A 25,981-nucleotide genomic window follows, 5' to 3' on the forward strand; every position below is an offset into this window, starting at 1 on the left:
GTTTTTTGAATATTAAGTTTTAAACCAGTTTTTTCAATCTCGTCTTTCATCCTCATCTTTAGCCTTTTAGTTCCTCTTCATTGTCTGCTATTAGAGTGGTATCGTCTGCATATACAAGGTTGTTGATATTTCTCCTGGCAGTCTTGATTTCAGCTTGTGATTCACCGGTGTGGCATTTTGCATGATGTATTCTCAAATATAAGTTAAATAGGGTGACAAGGTCACACTCCTTTCCTAATTTGAACCAGTCAGTTGTTGGATTTAAGATTCTAACCGTTGCTTCTTGACCCACCTACAGGTTTCTCAGGAGACAGGTAAGTTGGTCTGGTATTCCCATTTCTTTAAGAATTTTCCATAGTTTGTTGTGATGCACACAGTCAAAGGCTTTAGCGTAGTCAGTGAAGCAGAAGTAGATGGTTTTCTGGAATTCCCTTGCTTTCTGTATGATCCAATGAATGTTGGCAATTTGATTTCTGGGTTGTTTCTCTGCCTTTTCTAAATCCAGCTTATATCTGGAAGTTCTCCATTCATGTACTGCTGAAGCCTAATTTGAAGGATTTTGAGCATAACTTTACTAGCATCCAAAATGAGCACAATTATACAGTAGTTTGCCCTTCCTTGGGATTGGAATGAAAACTGACCTTTTCCAGTCCTGTGGCCACTGCTAAGTTTTCCAAACTTGCTGATATACTGAGTGCAGCACTTTAACAACATCATCTTCTAGGTTTTTAAATAGCTCATCTTTTAAGTTTTTAAATTTCATCTCCTTCACGAGCTTTGTTTGTGGTAATGCTTCCTAAGGCCCACTTGACTTCATACTGCAGGATGTCTGGCTCTAGGTGAGGGGCACACCATTGTGATTATTCCTGGTTATTAAGACTTTTTTTGTATAGTTCTTCGTGTTTTCTTGCCACCTCTTGTTATCTTTTCTGATTCTGTTGGGTCCTTACTGTTTCTGTCCTTTATCTTGTCCATCCTTGCATGAAATGTTTCCTTGATACCTCCAATTTTCTTGAAGAGATTTCTAGTCTTTCTCATTCTATTGTTTTCCTCTCCTTCTTTGCATTGTTCATTTAGGAAGGCCTTCTTATCTCTCCTTACTATTCTCTGGAACTCCACGTTCAGATTGGTGTATCTTTCCCTTTCTCCCTTGCTTTCCACTTCTTTTCTTTCCTCAACTGTTTGTAAAGCCTGCTCAAACAACCAGTTTGCTTTCTTGAATTTCTTTTTCTTTGGAATGGTTTTGGTTACCACCTCCTGTATGATATTATGACCCTCATCCATAGTTCTTCAGGCACTCTATCAGATCTAATCACTTGAATCTATCCTTCACCTCCGCTGTAAAATCATAAAGCATTTGATTTAGGTCATACCTGAATGGCCTGGTGGTTTACCCTATTTTCTTCAATTTAGGCCTGATTTTTGCAATGAAGAGCTCATGATCCGAGCCATGGTCAGCTCCAGGTTTTGTTTTTGCTGACTCCATAGAGCTTCTCTGTCACTGGCTGCAAAAGATATAATCTGTCCGATTTCGGTGTTGACCATCTGGTGATGTCCACGTGAGAGACTTTGCTTGTGTTGTTCAAAGAGGGTGTTTGCTACGATCAGTGTGTTCTCTTGACAAAACTCTGTTAGCTTTTGCCCTGCTTCATTTTGTACTCCAAGGCCAAACTTGCCTATTACTCCAGGTATTTCTTGACTTCCTACTTTTGCACTCCAGTCTCCTGTGATGAAAGGACATCTTTTTTTGGTGTTGGTTCTAGAAGGTCTTCAAAGAACCATTCAACTTCAGCTTCTTCAATATCACAATATTACTGTGATATTGAATGGTTGCCGTGGAAACGAACTGAGATAATTCTGCCGTTTTTGAGATTGCACCCAAGTACTACTGCATTTGAGGCTGCAGACAAGTGTGTTGAGTACTTCAGTGATGTGCATGGGGCTGAGTTGTTCAAAACTGAAAAATCTGCGTTTTGTCCTGTTGGAATTCCCTGTTCCAGTCACCTGGTGGAATTGCCTAGGAGATCATATAAAGACCTGTCTGGAGTCACTTGCCTGCAGCCTCAAAGGCCATTTAAGGCTGACAGTCTTTACCAGTGCTTTGTTCTAAGGAGAGGGAGCTGGATGTCATGCTAATAGGGGTGTCTGGCCCTCTGTGTGACACCTTGGATAGGTTGGTGGGGCGGCTGCCTCTAGCCTACCTGAGGGGCAAGTGTATGAATGGCTGCGTGGGCACACCCTCTGACGTATCGTGTTGCATCACCCTCTGCCGAGCCCTTCTGGAAAGGCCGTCTTTGCTTCATGGTCAGAATTCCATTGGGGTTAAATACTTGGGGCTCTCTCTCATTTGAAATGAAGTCTTAATTCCTACCCAAAGTTAAGTGGAAATCCTGGCTTGGCAAAGAGAGAATGGTTATGTCAGCCAAGATCTCCTAGAATTCTCTAAAAATACTCTGTTGTTGCTCATCTGATAGTCTTTTTCTTCTGAAAATAATTTGATTAGTAATCCCATGTAACTAGTTGCTTTTCTCATTTGGCAAATGAGTTTTCATGCACTAAATCTGTTTTAGAAGGTTTATAATATGCTGAGGTCATTTCTATTGTGTTCCAAGTGATGATTAAAGGTTTTTAGTCTTTATCTGAAAAATATTTGTCTTAAGGACATTGATGTATTTATAGGAAATAATTAAAATGATGCTGTTTGAAAAACAAAGAGCTTATGGAACACAGAAAGCTGAGCTCCTTCCCCTTCATTGGTTTAGTCATTTCCAGTACATAAGTTGTAGCCCTAAACAGTTACACTCAAGGACTACATTCAAAATCCTGAAAACTTTTCTGGCTACTTTAGGAAAAAGCTGAAGAGATAACAAGGTTATAAGAAATAAAAAGTATATAGAGCATTTTTATTTTATTAATTGTACTTAAAAAAAACTTGGTAAATTATTATAATCACTGAAATTAGTTTGGGTACCTAGTTTTGTTTTTTTTTTCAGAACAACCCTTATATATAGCCATGTTATAATGCCAAATATCTAGAAGTCCAAAACCTGTTAAATCCCAAATATTAGAGAAAACAGTACAAAATATGAATATTGATTTCAACCTCCATTACTTTTAGAGCTAGCTTGTGTATGCCTGTTAGGGAAATTTAAAAACCGTATTATAATTTATTCATCAGAATGTTTTTGTGTGGGTGTCACAACATTTGGTAGGAGTAAACTCTTTTTTACTTGGAAATTTGAAGTACGAGAAGGTCAAGACAAGCTAGAAATGATGTTTAACATGAAGTTTTTACAAAATTCCCTTAATAATTGCATTAGGGGACCAGGAGTTGCTAATATTTGTTGACTACTTAATATGTGCTCAAAGCTTTGCTCTGCACGTCAAATCCGTTCAATTCTCCTTTTAATCCTGTGAAATAAGTACCTTTGTCACCCCATTTTAAACTAAAGATCCCGAGGCTTTGGAAGTTTAAGTGTTTTGCCCTCCAGCTAGAAAATTTCGGAGCTGAAATTTGAACCCAGGCAGCGTTCATCAGCACAGGTCTTGTGTGACAGGTCTCTCATGAAATGTGGGCTGAACACTGTGACAGATAGGTGAGGACCTCAGCCAGGAACCAGCCATGGCCAAAAACAAAGCCAGTGTGCAATTGTCGAATGCCTGCTCAGTGCCAGCCTTGATTCCAAGCACTTGACGGGCACTGCCACGTTTAATTTGCTCCCCAACTCAGTGGACATGAGTTTGAGTCAACTCGGAGAGTTGGTGATGAACAGGGAGGCCTGGTGTGCCTGCAGTCCATGGGATTGCGGAGAATCAGACACGACCGAGCAACTGAACTGAACTGAAGAGAGATTTCATTTACACCCATTTTACAAAGAGGTTTAGGGAAGTTAAGTAACTCATCCACAGTTGTGCTTCACAAAACTCCTGAAGTTAGGATAGTGTGTAGTAATGGATTAACATCAGTTTAAGAAAGGTTTTTATTAATTTATTGCAAGGATTTCCCTAGTTCTCTTCAGTTTTTATTTTAATCATTGACCAAGATGAATATACAATAGGCAAACAAATTTCAGATGGCACAACATTGAGTGTGTATATATGGGAAGAAGGAACAATATTCAAAAACTGATTTTTGTGTTAATTTGTTTCCTTTTTACCATTCACGTCTTCAGACATCCCTGGAAAAGGAAATGGCAACCTGCTCCATCCAGTATTCTTGCCTGGGAAGTCCCACAGACAGAGGAGTCTGACAGGCTACAGTCCATGGGGTTGCAAAAAAGTCAGATATAACTTAGCAACTAAACAACAGCAAAGTTCAAAGATAATAATACAACAGTACTAACATCTGCTCTTCCCTCTGATAGCAGTTACCCTATTGCACACCCCATTCACACTCACTCAGTTGAAAATGGTTCTACTGCTTTCTTGTGTCTTCATTCAGAGTTTCAGTTTAGCAAAACTGAATATATTTATATTCTTCTTTTTCTCTTTTTCTGGTTCACTGTTCCACTTACCAATAAATCATACATCTTTCCATGTCAGCATGGTGAGAGCTTCCTCATTCTTTCTTATAACAGGGTAGCATTAATATTTTGTTTGGGTGTACAATAATTTAACTCATTTCCTATTGACCGTGACTGGAGTTGTTTCTAATTGGTCGCTGTTAAAAATCATGTGCAACAAATACAATGTCATTGTTTAAAATTTATTTTTAATATTCACATGATAACACTTTTTAAAGAAGTATTTATTTATTTAGGACTGCCCTGGGTCTTCGTTGCTGCACTCGGACTTTTTCTAGTTGCAGCAAGCAGGGGCTGCTCTCTCGTCGCAGTCTGTGGGCTTCTCATTGCGAGGCTTTTCATGCTGCATAGCACAGGCTCTGTGTGCTTGGATTTCAGTAGTTGCTGCACTCAGGCTTATTGCGGCTCATGGGCTTATTAGTTGCTCCAAGGCACTTGAGATCTTAGTTCCTGGACAAGGAATTGAACCCATGTCCCCGGTATTGACAGCCAGATTCTTAGCCACTGGACCACCAGGCAAGTCCCACAGTCACTGTTTTTGACATACAGTTCTGATTTTTGGCAAATATATAGGGTTGTGTAACCACACCCATAATCAAGATACACAACAGTTCCATCTCCCCAAAACTCCCTTGGCTTCCTCTTTGTTATCAACCCACCTCTGCCAGCCAGGGATCTGCTGTCTGTACTTTCCCACGGTGTCCCTGTACCGAAGCCTCTGAGGGTGGCTTCTTCAACTTAACATGATGCCTCTGAGGCTCAGCCTTCTTGCTACAGAGGGTGTTGCTCATCCGTGTTACTGCTCAGTGGTATCGCATGATATGCATGCACCACCGTGTTTTATTCTATCCAAACCGAAGGGCTTTGGATTGTTTCCAGTTTTTTAGACTTATGAATAAAGCTCCTATAAGCATTCACACACAGATTATAGTATCTTTTTAAAAGCAGCCTTATTGAGGTATCATTTACATACCTTAAGATTCACTCATTTAAAAGAGTAAAATTTAATGGATTTTGGTAAATTTACAGAATCAGACAGCCATCACTACAATCTGGTTTTACATTTCATCACACCAGAAAGAAACCTTTGGCCATTTACAGTTAATCCCTCTTCCCACCTCCAACCCTGGAAAACCACTAGTCTATTTTCTGCCTCTACAGATTTGCTTTTTCTGGAAATTTCATGTAAATGGAATCATGCAACATGTGGTCTTTGGCATCTGTCTTCTTTCAAGTAGCATAATGTTTTTTAGTTTTGTTCATATTATGTCAGTGTTGCTTTCTTTTTGGTGGCTGAATAATATTCCACTGGAATGTATATCACATTTGATTAGTCCATTCACTAATTAATGGACATTTGTTTATGGTTTTGAGCTATATGAACAATGCTGCTATGAATGTATGTTTACAAATTTTTGTGTAGATTTTATGTTTTTATTTCTTTTGGATAGATAACTAGGAGTGGAATTGCTTGATCACGATGAAATTTTATTTAACACTTTAAGAAAATACCAAGTGGTTTTTCAAAGTAGCTGTATCATTTTACATTCTCACCAGCGCTATGTGAAGGTTCCTGTTTCTCCACTCCCTTTCCAACAGTTTTAATTGTCTTTTTTATTATAGCCATTCTAGTGGGTGTCAAGGGCTATCTCATTGTGGTTTTAATTGCACTTCCCTGTGCAAATGACTGATGATACTGAGCATATTTTCATGTGTTTATCAGACATTTGTATATCCTCTTTAATGAAATGCTTATTCAAATCTTTTGCCCATTTTTAAATTGGAATTTTTGTCTTGTATTTTGAATTTTAAGAGTTCTTTACATTCTGGATCAACCAGTTCGTTACCTGATATGTGATTTGCAAAATGCCACAGAATTTTTTTTTTTTAAACAAAGATTCAGTAGGTTTTTTTAATTGAATAAATAGTTCTGCACTTGTTATATGCCTTTGGTTAGTTTCTGGAGTTTTGAAAAGGTTATGTTTGGCTATGTTGTCTTGTTTTGTCATTGCCTTTGGGGAGAGGACTTTCTGAGCTCTTTTCTCTGCCTTTCTGAAAGTCCCACCTACAGTTACATCTTGAACATGTAAGTTCCCAGAAGATAAATTGCTGGATCAAAGAGTTTGTATATTTGTAATCTTAATAGGTGCTGACAAATTTTATCCATAAAGGTTATATCACTTTATATCCTTCTAATTTATGAGGTAAGGCCCAGTCTCGCCAATCTGTGTTATTAAATGTTCAGAATTTTGCCAGTCTAAATGAAAATGGTTTCCTGTGATAGTTTTAACATTTCTTTCTTTGTGAGGAGGGTTGAGCATCTTGTCGTATTTTAAAAGAACATTCCTTTTCTGTGAGCTTTACTCATATCCTTTGCTCATTAAAAATTTTTGATTATTGATCTTTTCTGTTTATAGGAGCTTATTCCTTTGTGTGATAAGTTGCAAATACAGACTTCCTGGTATGTCAGTTTGATCACTTTTGATCTTGTTTATGGTTTTCCTGGCATGTAGACATTGATCGTGTCCGACACTTTGCAACCCCATGGACTGAAGACAGCCAGGCTCCTCTGTCCATGGGATTCTCTAGGCAGGAATGCTGGAGTGGATTGTCATGCCCTCCTCCAGGAGATCTTCCCAACCCAGGGATTGAACCCAGGTCTTCCCCATTGCAGGCAGATTCTTTACCGTCTGAGCCACCATATATAATTATATAATTTATTCATCTTTTTCTATGGCTTCAGGAGTTGGAGTGATAGGTCTCCCCCACTCCAAGACAATGGAGGGGCAATGGCATTGGCAAAGAAATGGCAATGACAAAGAACTAAATTTTCTTTTATAACCTTTATGATCTCTTTTTTAACCTTTAAATCTCTGATTCATGAGCGATTTATCCTGCTGAACTATGTTAAGTTTTTCTCCCCCCTCCCTTTCTTCAAAAAGTCCATCTTTTAAGTTCTTAATTTGCAATTCCAATGTTATTATATACTAAATTTCTATGCATCAGTTCAGTTCTGTTCAGTCGCTCAGTCGTGTCCGACTCTTTGCAATCCCATGAATCACGGCACAGCAGGCCTCCCTGTCCATCACCAACTCCCAGAGTTCACTCAGACTCATGTCCATCGAGTCAGTGATGCCATCCAGCCATCTCATCTCATGCTCTGTCATCGCCTTCTCCTCCTGCCCCCAATCCCTCCCAGCATCAGTCTTTTCCAGTGATTCAACTCTTTGCATGAGGTGGCCAAAGTACTGGAGTTTCAGCTTTAGCATCATTCCTTCCAAAGAAATCCCCAGGGCTGATCTCCTTCAGAATGGACTGGTTGGATCTCCTTGCAGTCCAAGGGACTCTCAAGAGTCTTCTCGAACACCACAGTTCAAAAGCATCAATTCTTCAGTGCTCAGCCTTCTTCACAGTCCAACTCTCACATCCATACATGACCACTGGAAAAACCATAGCCTTGACTAGACGGACCTTAGTCTCTGCTTTTGAAGATGCTGTCTAGGTTGGTCATAACTTTTCTTCCAAGGAGTAAGCGTCTTTTAATTTCATGGCTGCAGTCACCATCTGCATTGATTTTGGAGCCCAAAAAAAGATGTATCAAGTTTTAGACCTTCTCTCCTGTATCATGTCTTTCTGTCTCTCACTTCAGATACTAATGTCATACTGTTTTAATCATTGAGGTTTCATAATATATTTGCATATTTGCTAAGGCTAGTAGCAGCACTCTTGCCTCTCTTTCAGTGGTTTTCCAGGCAACAACAACTTTTTTTTTTCTTTTCTTTTGCATAGGGCTTTAGCATTAGCTTGCTCAGGTTCCCTACTCCACTTCAAAGGAAAAATGATCCTTTTTGTTCTTTTATTTCAATCATTTAAATTTTATAAGTTGAATTAGGCAGATATCTATGTGATATTGTCTTCCTGTCCAAGAATATAATATACTGTAGTTCTTCAAGTCTTCATTGCAGTTCTTCAGTAATGTGTTAACATTTTCCTTATAAAGATTTTTTACACCCCCAGTTACATTTATTTCTAGATATTTTATCTTTTTCGTTGCTACTGTTAATGGGTGTTTTTTTCCATTACATCTTCTATTAATGGTTATTTGTTTAAAAGATCATAAATAAATGAAGCAATAAGTATAAGAAGAGCTTTTTTAATGGAGATAATTGTGAGACTCTGACCTTGAATTAAAACAAGCAAAAAATCAGTTAAATAGGAAGAGGATGATTGGAGAAACCATTATAATAGTAGCTACTTATATGCTGACATTTAAACTTTATCATAATCTCATTAATTTAAACTAGGGTCCTGTGACCTGTTTATAAATGAAAGAATTAAGCTTTATTGAGTTAATACACCTTGCTCAAGGTTATATAGCTTCTTAGTGATATTGCTGAATTTTGTCTCCATATCTAACTCTGGAACCTTAACTCTGAACTGATATCCTGTAGTGTACCATTCCCTGCAGAAAAGGATTTTATTAAAGGTTCATATGTATAAATTCACACCAAATTAATAAAAGCCTCACCAGTGAGTGAAATAGTCTTCATTTTTCAGTAGTTCATGTGTACCTTCATTGGAAGACTAGATTCAGTTCTGGGTCTCATAATTAAGAAAATGTAGATAAGCTATCTTTTAATTAGTTCATGCTAGTTGACCAGAGTTGTGAAAAGGGAAACTGTGATTTAAAATAACATTGTCCCAATAAAATTTTTTTTTAATTAAAAAAAATTAACACTGTCAAATGAATTGATAGCAAGCACACAGAACACTGAGAATGATCTATGAATTTTTTAGTATTTCCACTGTTTGAAAATTAATTGAATTTTCTCTTCCTGGTGCCAAGTATAGACCCTGGATTAAGGAGTACATTACCTAGAGTAGATATTCCAGTTAAAATTGTTATGTAACACATCACCTGAAACTTACTGACTGAAACCCACAGTAGTTACCTATTATCTTCTATGGGTAAGGGATTTGAGGAGGGTTCAGCTGGGCAGTTGTGGTTTGGTCTCTGGTTTGGTTGCAGTCAGACAGTGGCTGAAAATACAACAGCGAGGGAAGGGGACTGAAATAGCTAGGGGCTACCCAGGCATTTCTGTCTCTTCACCTCATCTTAGGGCTGGTATATGTTCTTCATGGGCTAGTTTTGGCTTCCTCACCATATAGCAGCTTCAGGGCAACTCAGCAGCTCTAAAGATGAATATTCTAAGAGACCTAGGCAGATCTATTATGACCTAATCTTATGCGACTTAGCAGCAGCAGCAACACCCCCTTACCCTATAGCACAGACTAGCCTAAATGCAAGCAGAAGCAGCTTAGGCCTCACCTTTTGATAGGAGGAATGCCAGAGTCACGTTGTAATAAGAAGACGTAGGAATGAAGATAGTGTCATGTCTTCCTTTTGAAAATACAACCTGCCACAGTGATGGTTTCCTTTCAGTACAAGAAAGGAGCTTGTGATAGAATTCTGAGATGAAAAGGACTGTTTGTGGAGGAATGAGATGTTTTCCTCATTGGGTATGTTCTGAAGAAGGCAAGGTATCCATATAGTGTGGTTGTAATGTCTGAAATTATACTCTAGTGTTGTAGAAATGATTCTGGGAATGTTTAACCTTAACTAGTTTGAACATAAGTGTTTTTTTTAATTTATGAGTGTGGTTACTGTGCATTAAGATGCATATTATATCACTTTGTGAAAAGTTTAGAACTTTTCTAAATAACTGTCTTTTCTAGTTTCTAATTTTTCTAGAGAACTTTTTTAGATAAGAATATCTTATCGAAATTACTAAAATCAACAACCTAGCTTTCCACCTTAATAAAACCAGAGAAGAAGAGCAAACTAAACCTAAGGCAGGCAGGAGGAAGGAAGTGAGAAAATTTAGAATAGAAATAAATAATAGAGAAAATAAATAATAGAAAAAAATCAGTGAAACCAAAACCTGGGTTTTGATTAGAGTTTTTTGAAAAAAGGGACAAACCTTTAGTTAGACTAAGAAAAAAAGAGGAAAAATTCAAAGTACCAGCATCAGGAATGAAAGTGGGAACATTACTACTAACATTACGAAATAAAAAGAATTTTAAGAGGATACTGTGAACAGTGAAATGTCAGCAAATTAGGTAACTCAGATGAAATGGACCAATTTTTAGAAAGATGCAAACTGTCAGAACTGATTCACGATGAATTAGAAAATCTGAGTAGACCTGTAGCAAATAAATTGAATTAGTGATGATACAACTTGCCAAAAGGGAAAGCCCAGAACCAGATGGCTTCACCAGTTTAAAGAATTAGCTCCATTTTTTTGTAAACTCTTCCAAAAAATAGAAGATAAGGGAATATTTAACTCATTCTTTGAGGCCGATATTACATTGATACCAAAACCAAAGAGAGCACATGAAAAGAAAATCACAGACTATACCTCTTGTAAATAAGGGTTATAGCAACCCAAATCCAGCAGCTTATAAAAAGGATCATATACCATGGCAAGTGGGATTTATCACAAGAATGCAAAATTTATTTAATATCTAAAAATCAGTGTTATACACTATATAGCAGAATAAAGAGGGAGGGACCCACAGTTATCTTAATAAATACAGAAAAAGCATTTGACAAAATCTAACATCGTTTCGTGATAAAAACACCCAAAACACTAGGAATACAAGAGGGTGTTTCCAACCTGACAAAGGGCATCTGTGAAACACCTACAGCTAGCAGCATACTAATGGTGAGAGCCCGAACACTTCTGCACTTGGGTTAGGAACAGGAAAGGACGTCCACTCTTGCCATTTGTGCTCAGCATTGTACAGTGTCTAGCCAGGGAAATAATGCAAGAAAAGAAACAAAAGGCATCTAGATTAGAAAGGACGTAAAACTGTTTAAGTGAAATGTCTAGAATATAGGCAAGTACATAGAGACAAGAAAGTGGATTAGTGGTACCAAAGGCTGCGGGGGGAAGGGGGATTAGGAGGTGACTACTAACGGGGGTGGGGTCTCTTTTAGATATCATGAGATGTTCTGAAATTAGATAGTGATGGTTGCACACCTTGTGATTGCTAAAGATCATTAAATTGTACACATTAAAATGATGGATTTTACAGTATGTGAATTATATCTCAACAACCACAAAAAAAATTTATCTACAACTGTTGTTTCACAGCTGTTTGAAACTGCAGTTTTATGATGTATGCTGAAGTGTTTAATGGAGAGAAGAAATCACAACAATTTTGAAAGGACCGTGCTACAGTGAGAATAGATCATTTTGTATTTAACAGTGGCATTAGAAACTTAGGTAAAACTATACTATCTGCTAGAATGCTGTTGCAAAACTCTGAATTTTTTTTTTTTAACTCTGAATATTAACTTTCATTTGGTTTGTACTCTGAACTGTTGTCTCAGAGTGCAGTATTAACACATTTTGCATAAAGTTAGACAGTAATGAAATAATATCTAAGAAGTAATTTGTATTAACAGATTCCAGAAACCTTGAAAAGACCAAGTTTCCAGTATGAGGTGCCCTTGGCATCAACATCAGTTTAAAAATGTTTCGTGGTTGAACCTGCCTTATCCATCTTCCTCTTGCTCAACTTGTGGGATGGGCAGGCTTCTCCCACTCCTGTGTGGGCGTGTTGAGGAGGTGACACTGAAGTCTAGTGATGGATTTCTGCCCTCACTAATTATTAAGTTATGTGCTAACCAAAGTCAGCTGTGTTTATTCTTAAATATGTTTATTCCAGTAGTAGTAGTAGTAGTAATCATAATTATGTAGTTTAACCAAATATTATGTAAACTGATGAACTATGCATGCAAAAATGTTAAATGTCGGGGACCACAAAGCCATGTTACTTAATACTTAACTGTTAAATTGCGTGTGGGCAAGAAACTAAGTTGGCTTCAGAACTGTAAAAATATAGACAGACACTGTGCTCAAAATCCTTTAAATGTTTGTTCTACTTTAAATAAATGGAAACTAGGAGTCATAGACAGTGGTAGTTATGCCAGAGAGCTGACATCTACAGAGAGACGGCCTTGACTCTATATTGGAAGACTGGCAAACACGTGGGTCTTTCTGCACTCCAACTGAAAGAAAATGTCTTACGACTTATGTATATCAGTTGTAATGATTTCCTCTGTTAACTGAGTTTTCATTTTACCCAATATCTAGTGTGGTTGCCTCAGACAAGAGGATTGCTCTTTTGAGAACTGGATTATAAGTTAGAGGACTTGTACAGAGGACTCGTGGTTCCCAGCTATGCTACTTAACTAGTCAAGATAGCTTGGACAAGTAAATTAAGCCTCATCTTTTTTCATGTATTAATATTTTGCAATGCTTTGTTTAATATCTTTGCTTAAATTGAAATTCAAATTCTACTGATTTCTGATATCAAGAAGAGTAAAGAGCTTAGAAAACAGCAAAAAAAAAAAAAAGACCGCCCTCCTAAAAGGAGGAGGGGCCCTTACTCGTCCCTTTTCTTTGTTTTTCTCTTTCTCTCTTCTCTTCTTCCTTCCCCTCACACCTCACCTCCCTGCCTTATAGAACTTAGAAATAGGAGTACAGTATATATTTTTTATCTGTTAAGTAAAACATTTGTTTAATCTGTTTATAAATATTTACTTCTTAGCTTTTAAATCAAATGCCAATTTATGGTTCATCAAAACTAGAGTTTGTTTTTAGCCTAGTGTTTGATAAATGTGGAAATCATCTCAGCTTAAAATTAATCCTCCAATCAGTTCTTATTCTCTGAGAATCATTCATTTTGGATCATCTTGGAAAATGCAATTGTTCAAGCTAAAAGGATTTGGGTTTTGGCTGTTTTACTTGCGGAACAAATAAAATTTTCTGGCTTTTTCTTTCTTTTTATATAGTGATTTAAAAGCCACATGTATTTTAAACTTTTGCTAATTCAAATTTTTATTTATACATAGATTATAATGAATATTTCAGAAAAACTCTTTACATAAATGTTAGGTACAGTACTTCAGAATGCATCACTTTGGAGAGTGTTAAGTATGCACTTTGCTCCATGTTCTGTTCATTTGAAACATGTCTGCAGTAAACAAGTTAAAAAATAAATCACTATGTTGGCATTTTTACAGCTACAACAGCTACTTGAAGCACAGAAGAGCAGTTATGTAACTTTTTCTATACAGTGTATTGTCAGTGTTTGGTATATTTATAGGACATTTCTGCTATGTATTTAATAGTTGCACATAAAAATTCAGCCACTACAAATGAAAACCCTGCTTAGAAGATGTTTATTTGAAAAAGTTATAACCTGATGTCAAAAACATGTCCTGTTTATGTGCAGTACATCTACAGCTTTAGATTTCATTTTCTTCACCTCTAAAGTTTAATTCCGGCTACACCTTCGGGGTTTCCTAAAGTGGAACAGTTAAGAGGAGAGAGTTTCCTTCATCTGCCCTGAAGCAGATGAGGCCATTGGCTTCTATCCAGCGCTGATGTGTCATAACTGCCTGCTTGACCAGGTCTACGCACAGAGGTCACGGAACCCAGGTGCCCAGTACAGTGCCTGAGGCTCTGGACCTTCAGTGTGTGTGTAAAGAACTGTGCACGTGGAGTATTCCACAGCTGCCTCTCCCTCCTCCGCACCACTGCCTTCTCCCCCAACAACATCTGTCTCCCAATTATTTGCTCCAACTTACTGCGCTTTGGCACATAAATGTCGTGTTACTGTGGAAGGTACATGGGCTTTAAAGTTGCAATCCTGGCTTTTATGTGAATCTGTCCATTTGCTTCATTTTTCCAAGCTTTGATTTCCTCATCTGTAAAATGAGAGTAATACCTGCCCACGGGGAGGGCATGAGAGCAAAATTAAGGAGAGTGTAGAGCAAACAGTTTCAGACTGAGTAGAAATGTAGTAGATATTCTTCCCTTTCCTTCGTTTGTCATTTTCATTTTTTAAATTAGAAAACCAGATCCCTGAGAGGTTAAGTGGTGGTGGTGGTGGTGGTGTAGTTGCTAAGTTGTGTCTGACTCTTGTGACCCCATGGACATGCCTGCCAGGCTTCTCTATCCATAGTCTTTTCCAGGCGAGAATACTGGAGTGGGTTGCTGTTTCCTTCTTCAGGAGATCGTCCTGACCCAGGGATCAAACCCAGGTCTCCAGCACTGCAGGCAGATTATTACGGACTGAACTACCAGGGAAGCCCAGTGATTTACTTCACTAAGTAAAGAAAGTGAGAGTGAAGTCGCTCAGTTGTGTCCAACTCTTTGCAACCCCATGGACTGTAGCCTACGAGGCTCCTCTGTCCCTGGGATTTTCCAAGCAAGAGTAATGGAGTGGGTTGCCACTTCCTTCTCCAGGGGATCGAACCCGGGTCTCCCGCATTGTAGGCAGACATTTTTACTGGCTCAGCCACCAGGGAAGTCACTAGGTAGATCACCGGTTAAGTGATTTACTTCAAGTCAAATAGCCCTTTCTTGAGCCACACCCTTTTTCCAAAGTGCCCTCGGAGGGGGCCTGCGATTTCTCACGGTGAACACTCATTCCTGCCTGCCAGCTTTTCCAGCTCTCCAAATCAGCCGCCCTCAGTTCTTTATTCTCCCTCACCTTTCATATGAGCTCATTATGAAGCCTTGAAATTTTGTCTCTGAAGTATTTTTTAAATTTATTCCCCTTTCTTTATTTCTACTGTCTTAACCTAGTCCATCATCAGTCTTTCAGCTTGAGATTTTTTTTTCTTAACATCTTGAACTAATCAGTAATCATATTTATTTGCCTTTTTATTGAGGTATAGTTGATTTACAGTATTAGTTTTAGATGTACAACAAACATTGTGATTCAGAATATTTATAGATTATACTTAATTTATATGTGTTAGTTGCCGAGTCGTGTCTGACTTTTTGCAACCCCATGGTCTGTCCGTAGAATTCTCTAGGCAAGAATACTGGAGTGGGTTGCCATTCCTTTGCCCAGGGGATCTTCCCCACCCAGGGATGGAACCCGGGCCGATCCTGCACTGCCGGCAGATTCTTTGCCATCGAAACTACAAATGAAGCCCATACTTCACTTATAGTAATTATCAAATATTGGCGGTATTCCCTGTGCTGCACAATATATCCTTGTAGCTTATTTATCTACATGTAGTAGTAGTAGTTTGTCTGTTTTAATCCCTTACCCCTGTCTTGCCCCTTGCCCCACTTCTAACCTGTACCTGTGAATCTATTCCAGTTTTCTTGTATTCGTTTGTTTGTTTTTCAGATTCCATGTATAAGTGGTAACATACAATTTTTATCTCTTTGTCTGAGTTACTTCACTAAGTGTAACACTCTCTAGGTCCATCCATGTTGTTGCAAACGACATTTTCCATTCTGTTTTGTGGCTGAGTAATATTCCATTCTACACATATACTGCGTTTTTATCCACTTGTCTGTTGACTGATCCTTAGGCTGCTTCCATGCCTTGGCTGTTGTAAATAGTGTCGCTGTGAACATTGGTGTATATGTATCTTTTCAAATAAGCGTTTTAGTTTTCTTCAGATATATACCCAGTAGTGGAATTGTTGGATCATATGGTAGCTCTGATTTTAGTTTTCTGAGGAGCCTCCATGCTGTCTTCCATAGTGGCTGCATCAGTTTACACTCTCACCAACAGTGAACAAGGGATCTCTACATCCTTGCCAACATTGGTTATTCAGTGAGATTTTTATCGGTAGCATACTTCTGCCAGAATGATCTTTCTAAAATACACATCTGATCATATCACTGTTTCTCAGAATCCACGTTTCTTGACAGTTGTGCTTTAATTTGCTGCACCAGCCTTGTCTTTGCTTCTCCGTGTTTTGCTTTTTCTATGCTGGCCCTGTTGGACGTTTTGATATTAGGTGATAGCTGTTCATGCCATTGCACTCTTACTAGTGAGAAAAAACTTCTGTGTCTGCAAAGTCCTATTCACCCTGGGAGACTTTCCTGACTTACCCAAATACAGTTAGGCATTTAATTCTTTTGGTTTCCACAGCACTTTGTACCTACTTATATTCTATTGTTTTTTACACATACTATAATAATTTGCTTCTGACCTCTCGTCTCAATCATTGGGCAAATGATTTATCCTGTCTTTAAAATTAGGGAGTTCCACTAGATCAGTGATTGTCAGCACTGGCTACACATTAGAATCACTCTATTCAAGCAGTTGTGTCAAAATCTCTAGAGACCCTCTCCTTTATCCTACCTATTAGGAATTTTAAGTTACTCAAATGATTATCATATTGTGAAGAAGATTGAAAAGCACTTATACTAGACAGATTCTAAGATACCTTTCAGCTAAAATGTTGTTATTCTGCAAACTTGTATAGTCTGAAAATATAAATGCATTCAAGTGATCAAAACAGGAATTAAATTAGAAAAAATAAGGGAAATACTTTTCATGGTAAGAGTTAATGAAAACAATATGTAGTAAAGTAATATTTGTATTGAAAAATGTGCTTTTAGAACTCTGATTTTTTGGTTTCATCCTAATTGCTAAAAGTGACTATGGACAGATGGGATAAAATGTTCTTTTTTGTGGTTCTTTTTTTCCTCGGTTATAAAACTGAAAGGTGAATGTTACTTATACAAAAATGTAAACAGACTTGATCCTAAATTCTTGATAACATTAAGGAATTTAACGTTTAACATTAAGGAATTTAACAGTATAGAAACAGCAGCATAATATTTAGAAAACATCTTCACAGATACAGTTGATGGCAACTGTATATATATATATGTTCTTATATTTGTAGATAAATGTTGAGCTCTTAACATTGCATGTTTAGCAGATTGCCACCAGGAGCTTTCAAGGAAAAATTGATAGCATAAAATAACCCAGGGTTACTACCGCTAACTTAACCAGTACGATGACTCAAAATTGTGTTTCTCAGAAGTCATTTGATATGAAAATTTCAATTTGTTTGATCATAAGACCCCATAGTAAATACTCTTCTAATGCAGAGATTACTTTTTGGTCAACTTTGTCTTTGAACTTCTTGATCCAAGTTTTATCTTATTTGAGTTTAGAAATTTATTTTTGCTATTAGCCAGATGTTTCCCTAATGTTTGTAACTTGGGGCTGCTTTGACTCATTAAAAAGACTCTGATGCTGGGAGGGATTGGGGGCAGGAGGAGAAGGGGACAACCGAGGATGAGATGGCTGGATGGCATCACGGACTCGATGGACATGAGTCTGAGTGAACTCCGGGAGACGGTGATGGACAGGGAGGCCTGGCGTGCTGCGATTCATGGGGTCGCAAAGAGTCGGACACGACTGAGCGACTGAACTTAAAGGGCAGAGACAACAGTTTGCTGTTGATAAAACATTTTTTTGTTGTTGAATGTATTTGGATATTCTACCTGTCTGCATTTGGCTGATTATATATTAAACTTCTGAAGTTTAATATTCTTTGAACCCTTTATTATTTCGCATTTCTTTTATATAGCAGTGATTATATACTACTTATAATCTTTCATTTGAATTAGTCATTATGAGCAATAAGGTACAATGAAGAGAGATTTGACTTTGGACTTCGCTTGATTCAAAACGTATGTTAGCACTGATTTGGGAACTACCTTAGCCCAGCATCTTTATGGCATCCGGTCCCATCACTTCATGGGAAATAGATGGGGAAACAGTGGAAATAGTGTCAGACTTCATTTTTCTGGGCTCCAAAATCACTGCAGATGGTGACTGCAGCCATGAAATTAAGACGCTTACTCCTTGGAAGAAAAGTTATGACCAACCTAGATAGCATATTCAAAAGCAGAGACATTACTTTGCCGACTAAGGTCCATCTAGTCAAGGCTATGGTTTTTGCAGTAGTCATGTATGGATGTGAGAGTTGGACTGTGAGGAAGGCTGAGCGCTGAAGAATTGATGCTTTTGAACTGTGGTGTTGGAGAAGACTCTTGAGAGTCCCTTGGACTGCAAGGAGATCCAACCAGTCCATTCTGAAGGAGATCAGCCCTGGCATTTCTTTGGAAGAAATGATGCTAAAGCTGAAACTGCAGTACTTTGGCCACCTCATGTGAAGAGTTGACTCATTGGAAAAGACTCTGATGCTGGGAGGGATTGGGGTCAGGAGAAGAAGGGGACGACAGAGGATGAGATGGCTGGATGGCATCACTGACTCAATGGACGTGAGTCTGAGTGAACTCTGGGAGTTGGTGATGGACAGGGAGGCCTGGCGTGCTGCAATTCATGGGGTCGCAAAGAGTTGGGCACGACTGAGCAACTGAACTGAATTAGATCATTATTGGTGTTACTTTGACTCCATTGAGAAAAAAAGATTTGAGTGAATCGATAGATGAACATATGAGAGTGATGCCTCTTTTTTTTTTCCTGTATTATTTTCTCTGTCTCTGGTGTAGTATGAAGAGGTTTGGCTTTTGAGAGCAGAAGCCATATCCCAGCTTGATCTTCCTAGTATTGTGTGTGCTTTGACCTGGTATTGGATAAATGTTGAATTAGTTTCATTTTGGAATAAAGTTATGCGTTAGGATATGTCAGATATAAACTCCATGCTCATTCATTCTGTCAGTTCTAGACAAATTGTTATTTTATCACAGTTTGTCTTATTAAAGTGGAATGATTGCTTTACTTTCATAACAATTAATAGATTATAACTCAATGAAAGAATTCATTCTAATGCCGTTTCTTTCACATCTCAATTAGATACTGTTGGACAGAGAATATTTCTTTATTTATGATATCGGATTTCACTTTCAAATGAAAATTATCAACCGTTTAAGTAGACATTAGATGACATCCTGCAAATTTGATACTAGAATTTCAGAATAGAAAGAGTATGTACTCCATCAAAAATGTTTGGGAATATTAAGTTAAAATTTTTGAACACTTTTTCTTTTGCTACATTTTGTTAAGATTTTAACTTATAATTTTCTTAATTTGGAGGAATGTGTGGGAGTTTAAGGTGAGCATAATGTCAAGATATAATAAGTTTGAAAAAAAAAGTTTACTATGAGGAGCAGATAATAGTGCATGGAAATATTTTAAAACTTTATGTTTAAAGAATTTTCCAAATCATTAGTGCTAATGTTCAGAGTTTGTACATCTTGCCATTAAAAGGGCATTATGGTACTTGTGTCTTAGAATTAATTTGCTATTAATAGATCTTATTTTATATAAATAATTTGGAATGAAAATTCATAATTTGGGAAAATTCTGAGTCATTTTATTATTTCATAGCAAAATAAGTCATTTTATATGCAAATTCACCTACCTGCTGCTGCTGCTGCTGCAGCACATCCTTTTTAAAAAACTTTATATATTTTAATTTATTTATTTTAATTGGAGGCTAATTACTTTACAATATTGTACTGGGTTTTGCCATACATTTACATGAATCAGCCATGGGTGTACATGTGTTCTCCATCGTGAACCCCGCCTAACACATCCTTTTGAGATCTGCTTTAATTGATGTGAATGTAGTTATTCCAGCCTTTCTGAGCATTTTGTTGATGACCTGTCTTTTTCTGTCTATATACTTGCACCCTATATTTGTTTTCATATTTAAAAGTGACATTTCTACATTTTTAGACTTTGAAAAGTCCATTTTGTCAATCTTGTTCTTAGTCATTGTTTATTAGTTCATTTACATTTAATATCATTATCGAGAAAGCTGAATTTAGGTCTGCTGTTTTACTGTTTGCTTTTGTTTGTCCCATCTCTTTCTTGTTTCTCTGTTCTTTCTTAAATTAAGTGAGTATTATGTAAATTCCTTTTTTAATATTCCTATTGGCTTTTTATATTCCTATTGGCTAAAACTGGGTTTTTAAATTTTTTAATGGTTTTTCCAGAAATTATAATATACAACCTTAACTTCTCAGTCTGTTTCAAATTAAAATCATACAACTTCCTTATAATGTATATAGAAATATAAAACTGCAGTAATGTGATTATCCCTCCCCCATCTTTTATACTATAATTGTCATATATGTTACATCTACATACTTTATAAACCCAATAACACAGTGTTATAATTTTTACTTAGAAAGGTAATATTAAGGAAATCAAGAGGAAAAAACTAGTATATTTATCTACCTGTTTACCACCTCTGATGCTTTTCATTGCTAAGATCCAAGTTTCTATGTGGTATTACTTCCCTTCAGCCTGAAGAAATTCTTTTAGCATTTCTTGTAGTGTGTGTCTCCTGGTGACGATTTTGCCTTCATTATTAAACGGTATTTTTGTTGGGTATGGAATTCTGGATGGACAGTTGTGGAGACTCTGGATTCTCTAGAATAAGGTTCCCTCTTACAGTATTATTTTATTTTAGGAGGCCGTTAACTTTGCTAAACTCACTTTTGCAAACTGTTATCTTTCCAATGGTGAGCAGCAGGTAAAATCTCAGCTCTTTCCTTTTTGCTTTAATAAAAGGAGTTAGAAGTTTGTCCTGCATGTGCATAATTTAGGCGTCAGCCAGAGAAGTGGGCAGTTTATACACAGAATTTAGAACCTCCTCCTCTATGGGTCTCTCCTTTTTGGGAACTCTTTTAATATACAGTGTGTCAAGAGGTGGATCTGCATGTCCATGGTCAGTTGGCTTGCAGCAAAGGTGCAGAGACAGTTCAGTGGAGAAAAGATAACCTTTTCAACAAATGGTGCTGGAACAAAAAGATACCTTATCCCAGAAACAAAAAGTTGTAATTCATATATCGTAGCAGATATAAAAGTTAACTCAAAGTGGATCATGGACTTAAATGTAAAATCTTAAACCATAAAACATCTAGAAGAAAACATCGGAGATCATCTTTGTGATCTTGGGTTAATCAAAGATTTTTATGTGATACATAAAAGAAAAAATTGATAAATTTGGCTTCATAAAGTTAAAAACATCTGTTCTCTACAAAGCACTGTTAAGAACGCAAAAAGATAAACCATAGACCAGGGGAGAATACAGGCATACCTCAACAATATTGCAGGTTTAGTTCCAGACCACTGTGGTAAAGCAAATACCGCAGTAAAGCAAGTCACAGAAATATGGGTTTCCCAGTGTATATATAACTTTACACCATACCGTAGTTCATTACATGTGTAATAGCATTATGAGTGAAAAGACAGTTGATATATCGTAATAAAAATTTTTGTTGTTGTGTTCGGTCTCTTAAGTCATGTCTGACTCTGCCACCCCACGGACTTCAGTACACCAGCCTTCCTTGTCTTTTACTGTTTCCTGGAGTTTGCTCAGACTCATGTCCATCAAGTCAATGATGCCATACAACATCTCATCCTCTGTCGTCCCCTTCTCTTCCTGCCCTCAATCTTTCCCAGCATCAGGGTCTTTCCCAGTGAGTCACCTCTTCACCTCAGGTGGCCAGAGTATTGGAGCTTCAGCATCAGTCCTTCCAATGAATATTCAGGGTTGATTTCCTTTAGGATGGACTGGTTTGATCCCCTTGCTGTCTAAGGGACTCTCAAGAGTCTTCCCCAGCACCACAGTTCAAAAGGATCAATTCTTTAGTGTTCAGCATTCTTTATAATCCAGCTGTCACACCCGTATATGACTACTGGAAAAACCATAACTTTGACTGTGCGGATCTTTGTCAGCAAAGCAATATCTCTGCTTTTTAATACACTGTCTAGGCTTTGTCATAGGTTTTCTTTCAAGAACACCTTCATGGATCACAGCCTTGTTGTGGTGAAGGGGCTTGCATAACTCAGTGAAGCTTTGAGCCATGCCATGTAGAACCACCCAAGATGGATGAGTCACGATGAAGAGTTCTGGCAAAGTATGGTCCACTGTAGGAGGAAATGGCAACCCACTCCAGTATTCTTGCTTGGAGAACCCCATGAACAGCACGAAAAGACAAAAAGATAATATCAGAAGATGGTCCCCACACGTTGGAAGGTGCCCAATATACTTCTGGGGAAGAACAGATGGCAATTGCTAGTAGGATATTTTAGTAATAAGTATTTTCCATAGGACTGGAAAAGGTCAGTTTTCATTCCAATCTAAAAGAAGAGCAATGCCAAAGACTGTTGAAACTGCCGTAGATTTGTGCTCATTTCACTTGCTAGCAAGGTAATGCTTAAAATCCTTCAAGCTAGGCTTTAGCAGTGTGTGAACCCAAAACTTCCAGGTGTACAAACTGAAGTTAGAAAAGGCAGAGGAATCAGAGATCAAATTGCCAACATTCGTTGGATTTTCCCATAGAAAAGGAATTCCAAAAAAAGATCTGTTCCTGAGAAACCTGTATGCAGGTCAAGAGGGAACAGTTAGAACCTTACATGGAGCAACAGACTGGCTCAAAATTGGAAAAGGAGTATGTCAAGGCTGAATATTGTCATCCTGCTTATTGAACTTCAGTACAGAGTACATCAGTGCAAAATACCAGGCTGGATGAATCACAAGCAGTAATCAAGATTGCTGGGAGAAATATCAATAACCTCAGATATGCAGATGACACCACTCTAATGGCAGAAAGTGAAGAGGAACTAAAGAGCCTCTTGATGAAGGTGAAAGGAGAGTGAAAAACTGGCTTAAAATTCAGCATTCAAAAAACTAAGATCTTGGCATCTAGTCCCATTGCTTCATGGCAAATAGACAGTGAAAAGTGGAAACAGTGACAGATTTTAATTTCTTGGGTTCCAGAATCACTGAGGATGGTGACTGCAGCCATGAAACGTTTGCTCCTTGAAAGGAAAGCTCTGATAAACCTATCAGCGTATTGAAATTAGACTAATGGGCCTCACTTCAGTATTGCTGTATACTGGGGAATAGGGAGGCCCAGAGAGAGAGAGAGAGAGAGAGACGGGCAATGGCCATTGCTAAAGCCATCAGAATGTATAACATTTATCAGTGAAGGTGGCCATCTTATGTGGCATCCCGAATAGTTTCAGCAGTGATACTGAAGATCACTGACCATAGACCACCATAACAAATTTAATGATAAAGAAGTTTGAAATGTTTCAAGAATTGCCAGCACCACAGAGTGAGCAAATGCTGTTGGAAAATGGTGTCAATAGACTTGCCTGATGCAGGGTTGTCATAAACTTTCAAGATTTGTTTTTTTGTTTTTAAGTGTAGTATCTGCAAAGTGGAATCAAGTAAAGCACAATAAAACAAAGTATGCCTATGTTTACAAGTCACATGTCTGATAAAGAACTTTTGTCCAGAATATGTAAAGAGTTCTTGAAACAATAATAAGAAAATAAAACCATCTATTTAAAAATTAGCTGAAGATTTGTTCAGATACTTACCTGAAGAAGATATACAGATGACAAATAAGCACATTGAAATATGCTCAACATCATTAGGGAAATGCAAATTAAAACAAGATACCACTACACACCAATTAAAAAAAGTAAAAATTTTAAAACTGGCCATAACCAAGTGTTGGCAAGGATGTAGACCAACTAGAATTTTCCTCACTGCTGGTAGGAATGCACAGTGGCACAGCTATTTTGAAAAATAGTTTGTTAGTTTCTTTAAAATTTATATATGCAGCTGCCATACAATCTAGCCTTTCACTGCTATTTATCGAAGATAAGTGAAAGCATCTATACATATAAGAACATTGATTGCATCTTAATTTGTAAGAGTCAAACACTGGAATTAACTCAGATGTCCATCAATAGGAGAGTGGATGAACACACTGATTCAGGATGCTACTAAGCAGGCAGCCTATCAGATGCTTTGCCATCACTTGATACGGACCATCATCCTTTTAGCTTTCAGCTTTCTCTGCAGTTTTCTTTTTGCCTGCTGCCCAGCCCCTAAGCCAGTGTAACATATTTAGGGTTTTAATTGTGGCTTCGGTACTTCTGTTCCCGAGTTTCTGTATTAGTCAGAATGAGCCAAGTTATGCTATGATAGTAAATAATCCCAAATCTCACTAACTTAAAGTTTTGTCTCTTTGCTGTGAACTGTATGTCTATTGTGGGTTAGCTGAGAGTTGTGTTCTCTGTTCTCACTCTGAGACCTAGGCTGATGGAGGAGTCTTTATCTGAAACATTGCTGGTTGCTGGGAATGTGGACTTAAGTATTAACACCAATAGCTGTAACTTCCTTTGATGCATAGAATAAAAAGTATGCAAAATACCTTTCTGTATTTATTTACGTAGGTAAACATGTTTTAAAATGGGAGGTATATTATTCCTGTATGTTGGACAAGGAACCTGAATCCAAAGAGAGGAAAAGGAATGGCAGTTGCCACACAGCAGTGAAACGACGAGAACTCAGGGTTCCCATTTTAATACTTTTGTGCAAATCAGAAAAAGAAATGTACCATCTGTTCACACGTTCTTTATTTTGTCAGTCTCTCCAGCAGACCACATTTAAGAGGCGTCTCATACCAGCTGCTGCTGGTGGCAGGGACACAATGGATCACACAGGGGCACTGGACACCGAGGATGAGCTGGGACCTTTAGCCCATCTCGCTCCAAGTCCTCAAAGTGAAGCCGTTGCCCACGAATTCCAGGAACTCTCCTTGCAGTCCAGTCAGCACCTGCCTCCTCTTAACGAAAGGAAGAATGGTGAGTTCAGTGTGTGCATGGGAGCTTGCCTTTTTGTGAGCCAATGTACCCTCTGGTAGTAATTTGTTGGTCAGTTCCACTGAGCAGCCTGTTCCTGAGGAGAGAACCTCTGAGGGGTGCTGGCTGGTTTTGAGTAACAGCCAGGGTTTCACGTGCCATTCAGTTCTTTCATCATTTCCCCAGCATCTCTAGTAGTAACATTATCTTTGGAAATAAGTTTTAGGTTCAACCACTTTAGCACAAGCAGAAGGTCTCAGGCTAGTGTAGCATTGGAAAGCAGCTTTCTGTGCTGACTCCAGGGAGATAGACTGGACTTGACTAGATTCTCCTGCCGTGTTCCCTGTCTCCAGTGTGCTGCACCTTAACTGTAGAATTGCCAGCATTTGCGCTCTCAGTGATCACTAAGAAAATAAGAATTTCTTGAGTATTTTTTATATTAACGAGGATAGGATATGGCTGTATTCTCAGTCTTCAGCTGGCTCATACTTGTATACAAAATGAATAGTTTCTGTTCTTTGTTACCTGTTCCGAAAATTCTCTTGATTAATCAAAGACTTTCTGGAGTCTCCAGAAGGCACAGTACTGTCAGTTTTTAACAAAAATGAAGAGAGATAGATGAGATACATCTGCTTTATAATACTTAAAACATAAAAACTAACAAAGTGTTAAAATTTACAAACTCACTAAGCGTATATATCAAAGGGCAGAATTAAGAATTTCAACTGGATTTGCCACACTTCCATAGTTCTCATGAATCTTCCATTCTCAAATGTGTATTTTAATTAAAAGCCAGAAGAAATAAAACTTGCCCTGTGGAGCACTTCTGTATGTATCTTGTTATATCTTTCTGGGTTCTAAGTGTTTCCTGATCCTTTTCAAATAATGGCCTTTTCTTATTCAGGAAAATGGGTTTAAGACACTGCTATTCTCAGCTCTTCAGTACCTGATTTTGGGTGGAGTGTCCTTATTCT

General features: G+C 37.8%; 1 protein-coding gene across 6 annotated transcripts in view; it reads left to right on the forward strand.

Annotated features, from left to right (window-relative positions):
- MRTFB (myocardin related transcription factor B) overlaps positions 1 to 25,981 on the forward strand; it is a 215,796-nt gene that overhangs the window by 55,352 nt on the left and 134,463 nt on the right. For all 6 annotated transcript variants that reach the window (XM_069570158.1, XM_069570156.1, XM_069570155.1 and 3 more), the window contains exon 3: positions 24,794 to 25,010. In XM_069570158.1, coding sequence (XP_069426259.1) covers positions 24,857 to 25,010 — 154 coding nt within the window. In that variant the 5' untranslated portion in view covers positions 24,794 to 24,856. The remainder of the gene's footprint in view (positions 1 to 24,793; positions 25,011 to 25,981) is intronic.

The sequence above is a fragment of the Ovis canadensis genome, chromosome 24, assembly GCF_042477335.2.
Source record: "Ovis canadensis isolate MfBH-ARS-UI-01 breed Bighorn chromosome 24, ARS-UI_OviCan_v2, whole genome shotgun sequence".
NCBI classification, from domain to species: domain Eukaryota; kingdom Metazoa; phylum Chordata; class Mammalia; order Artiodactyla; family Bovidae; genus Ovis; species Ovis canadensis.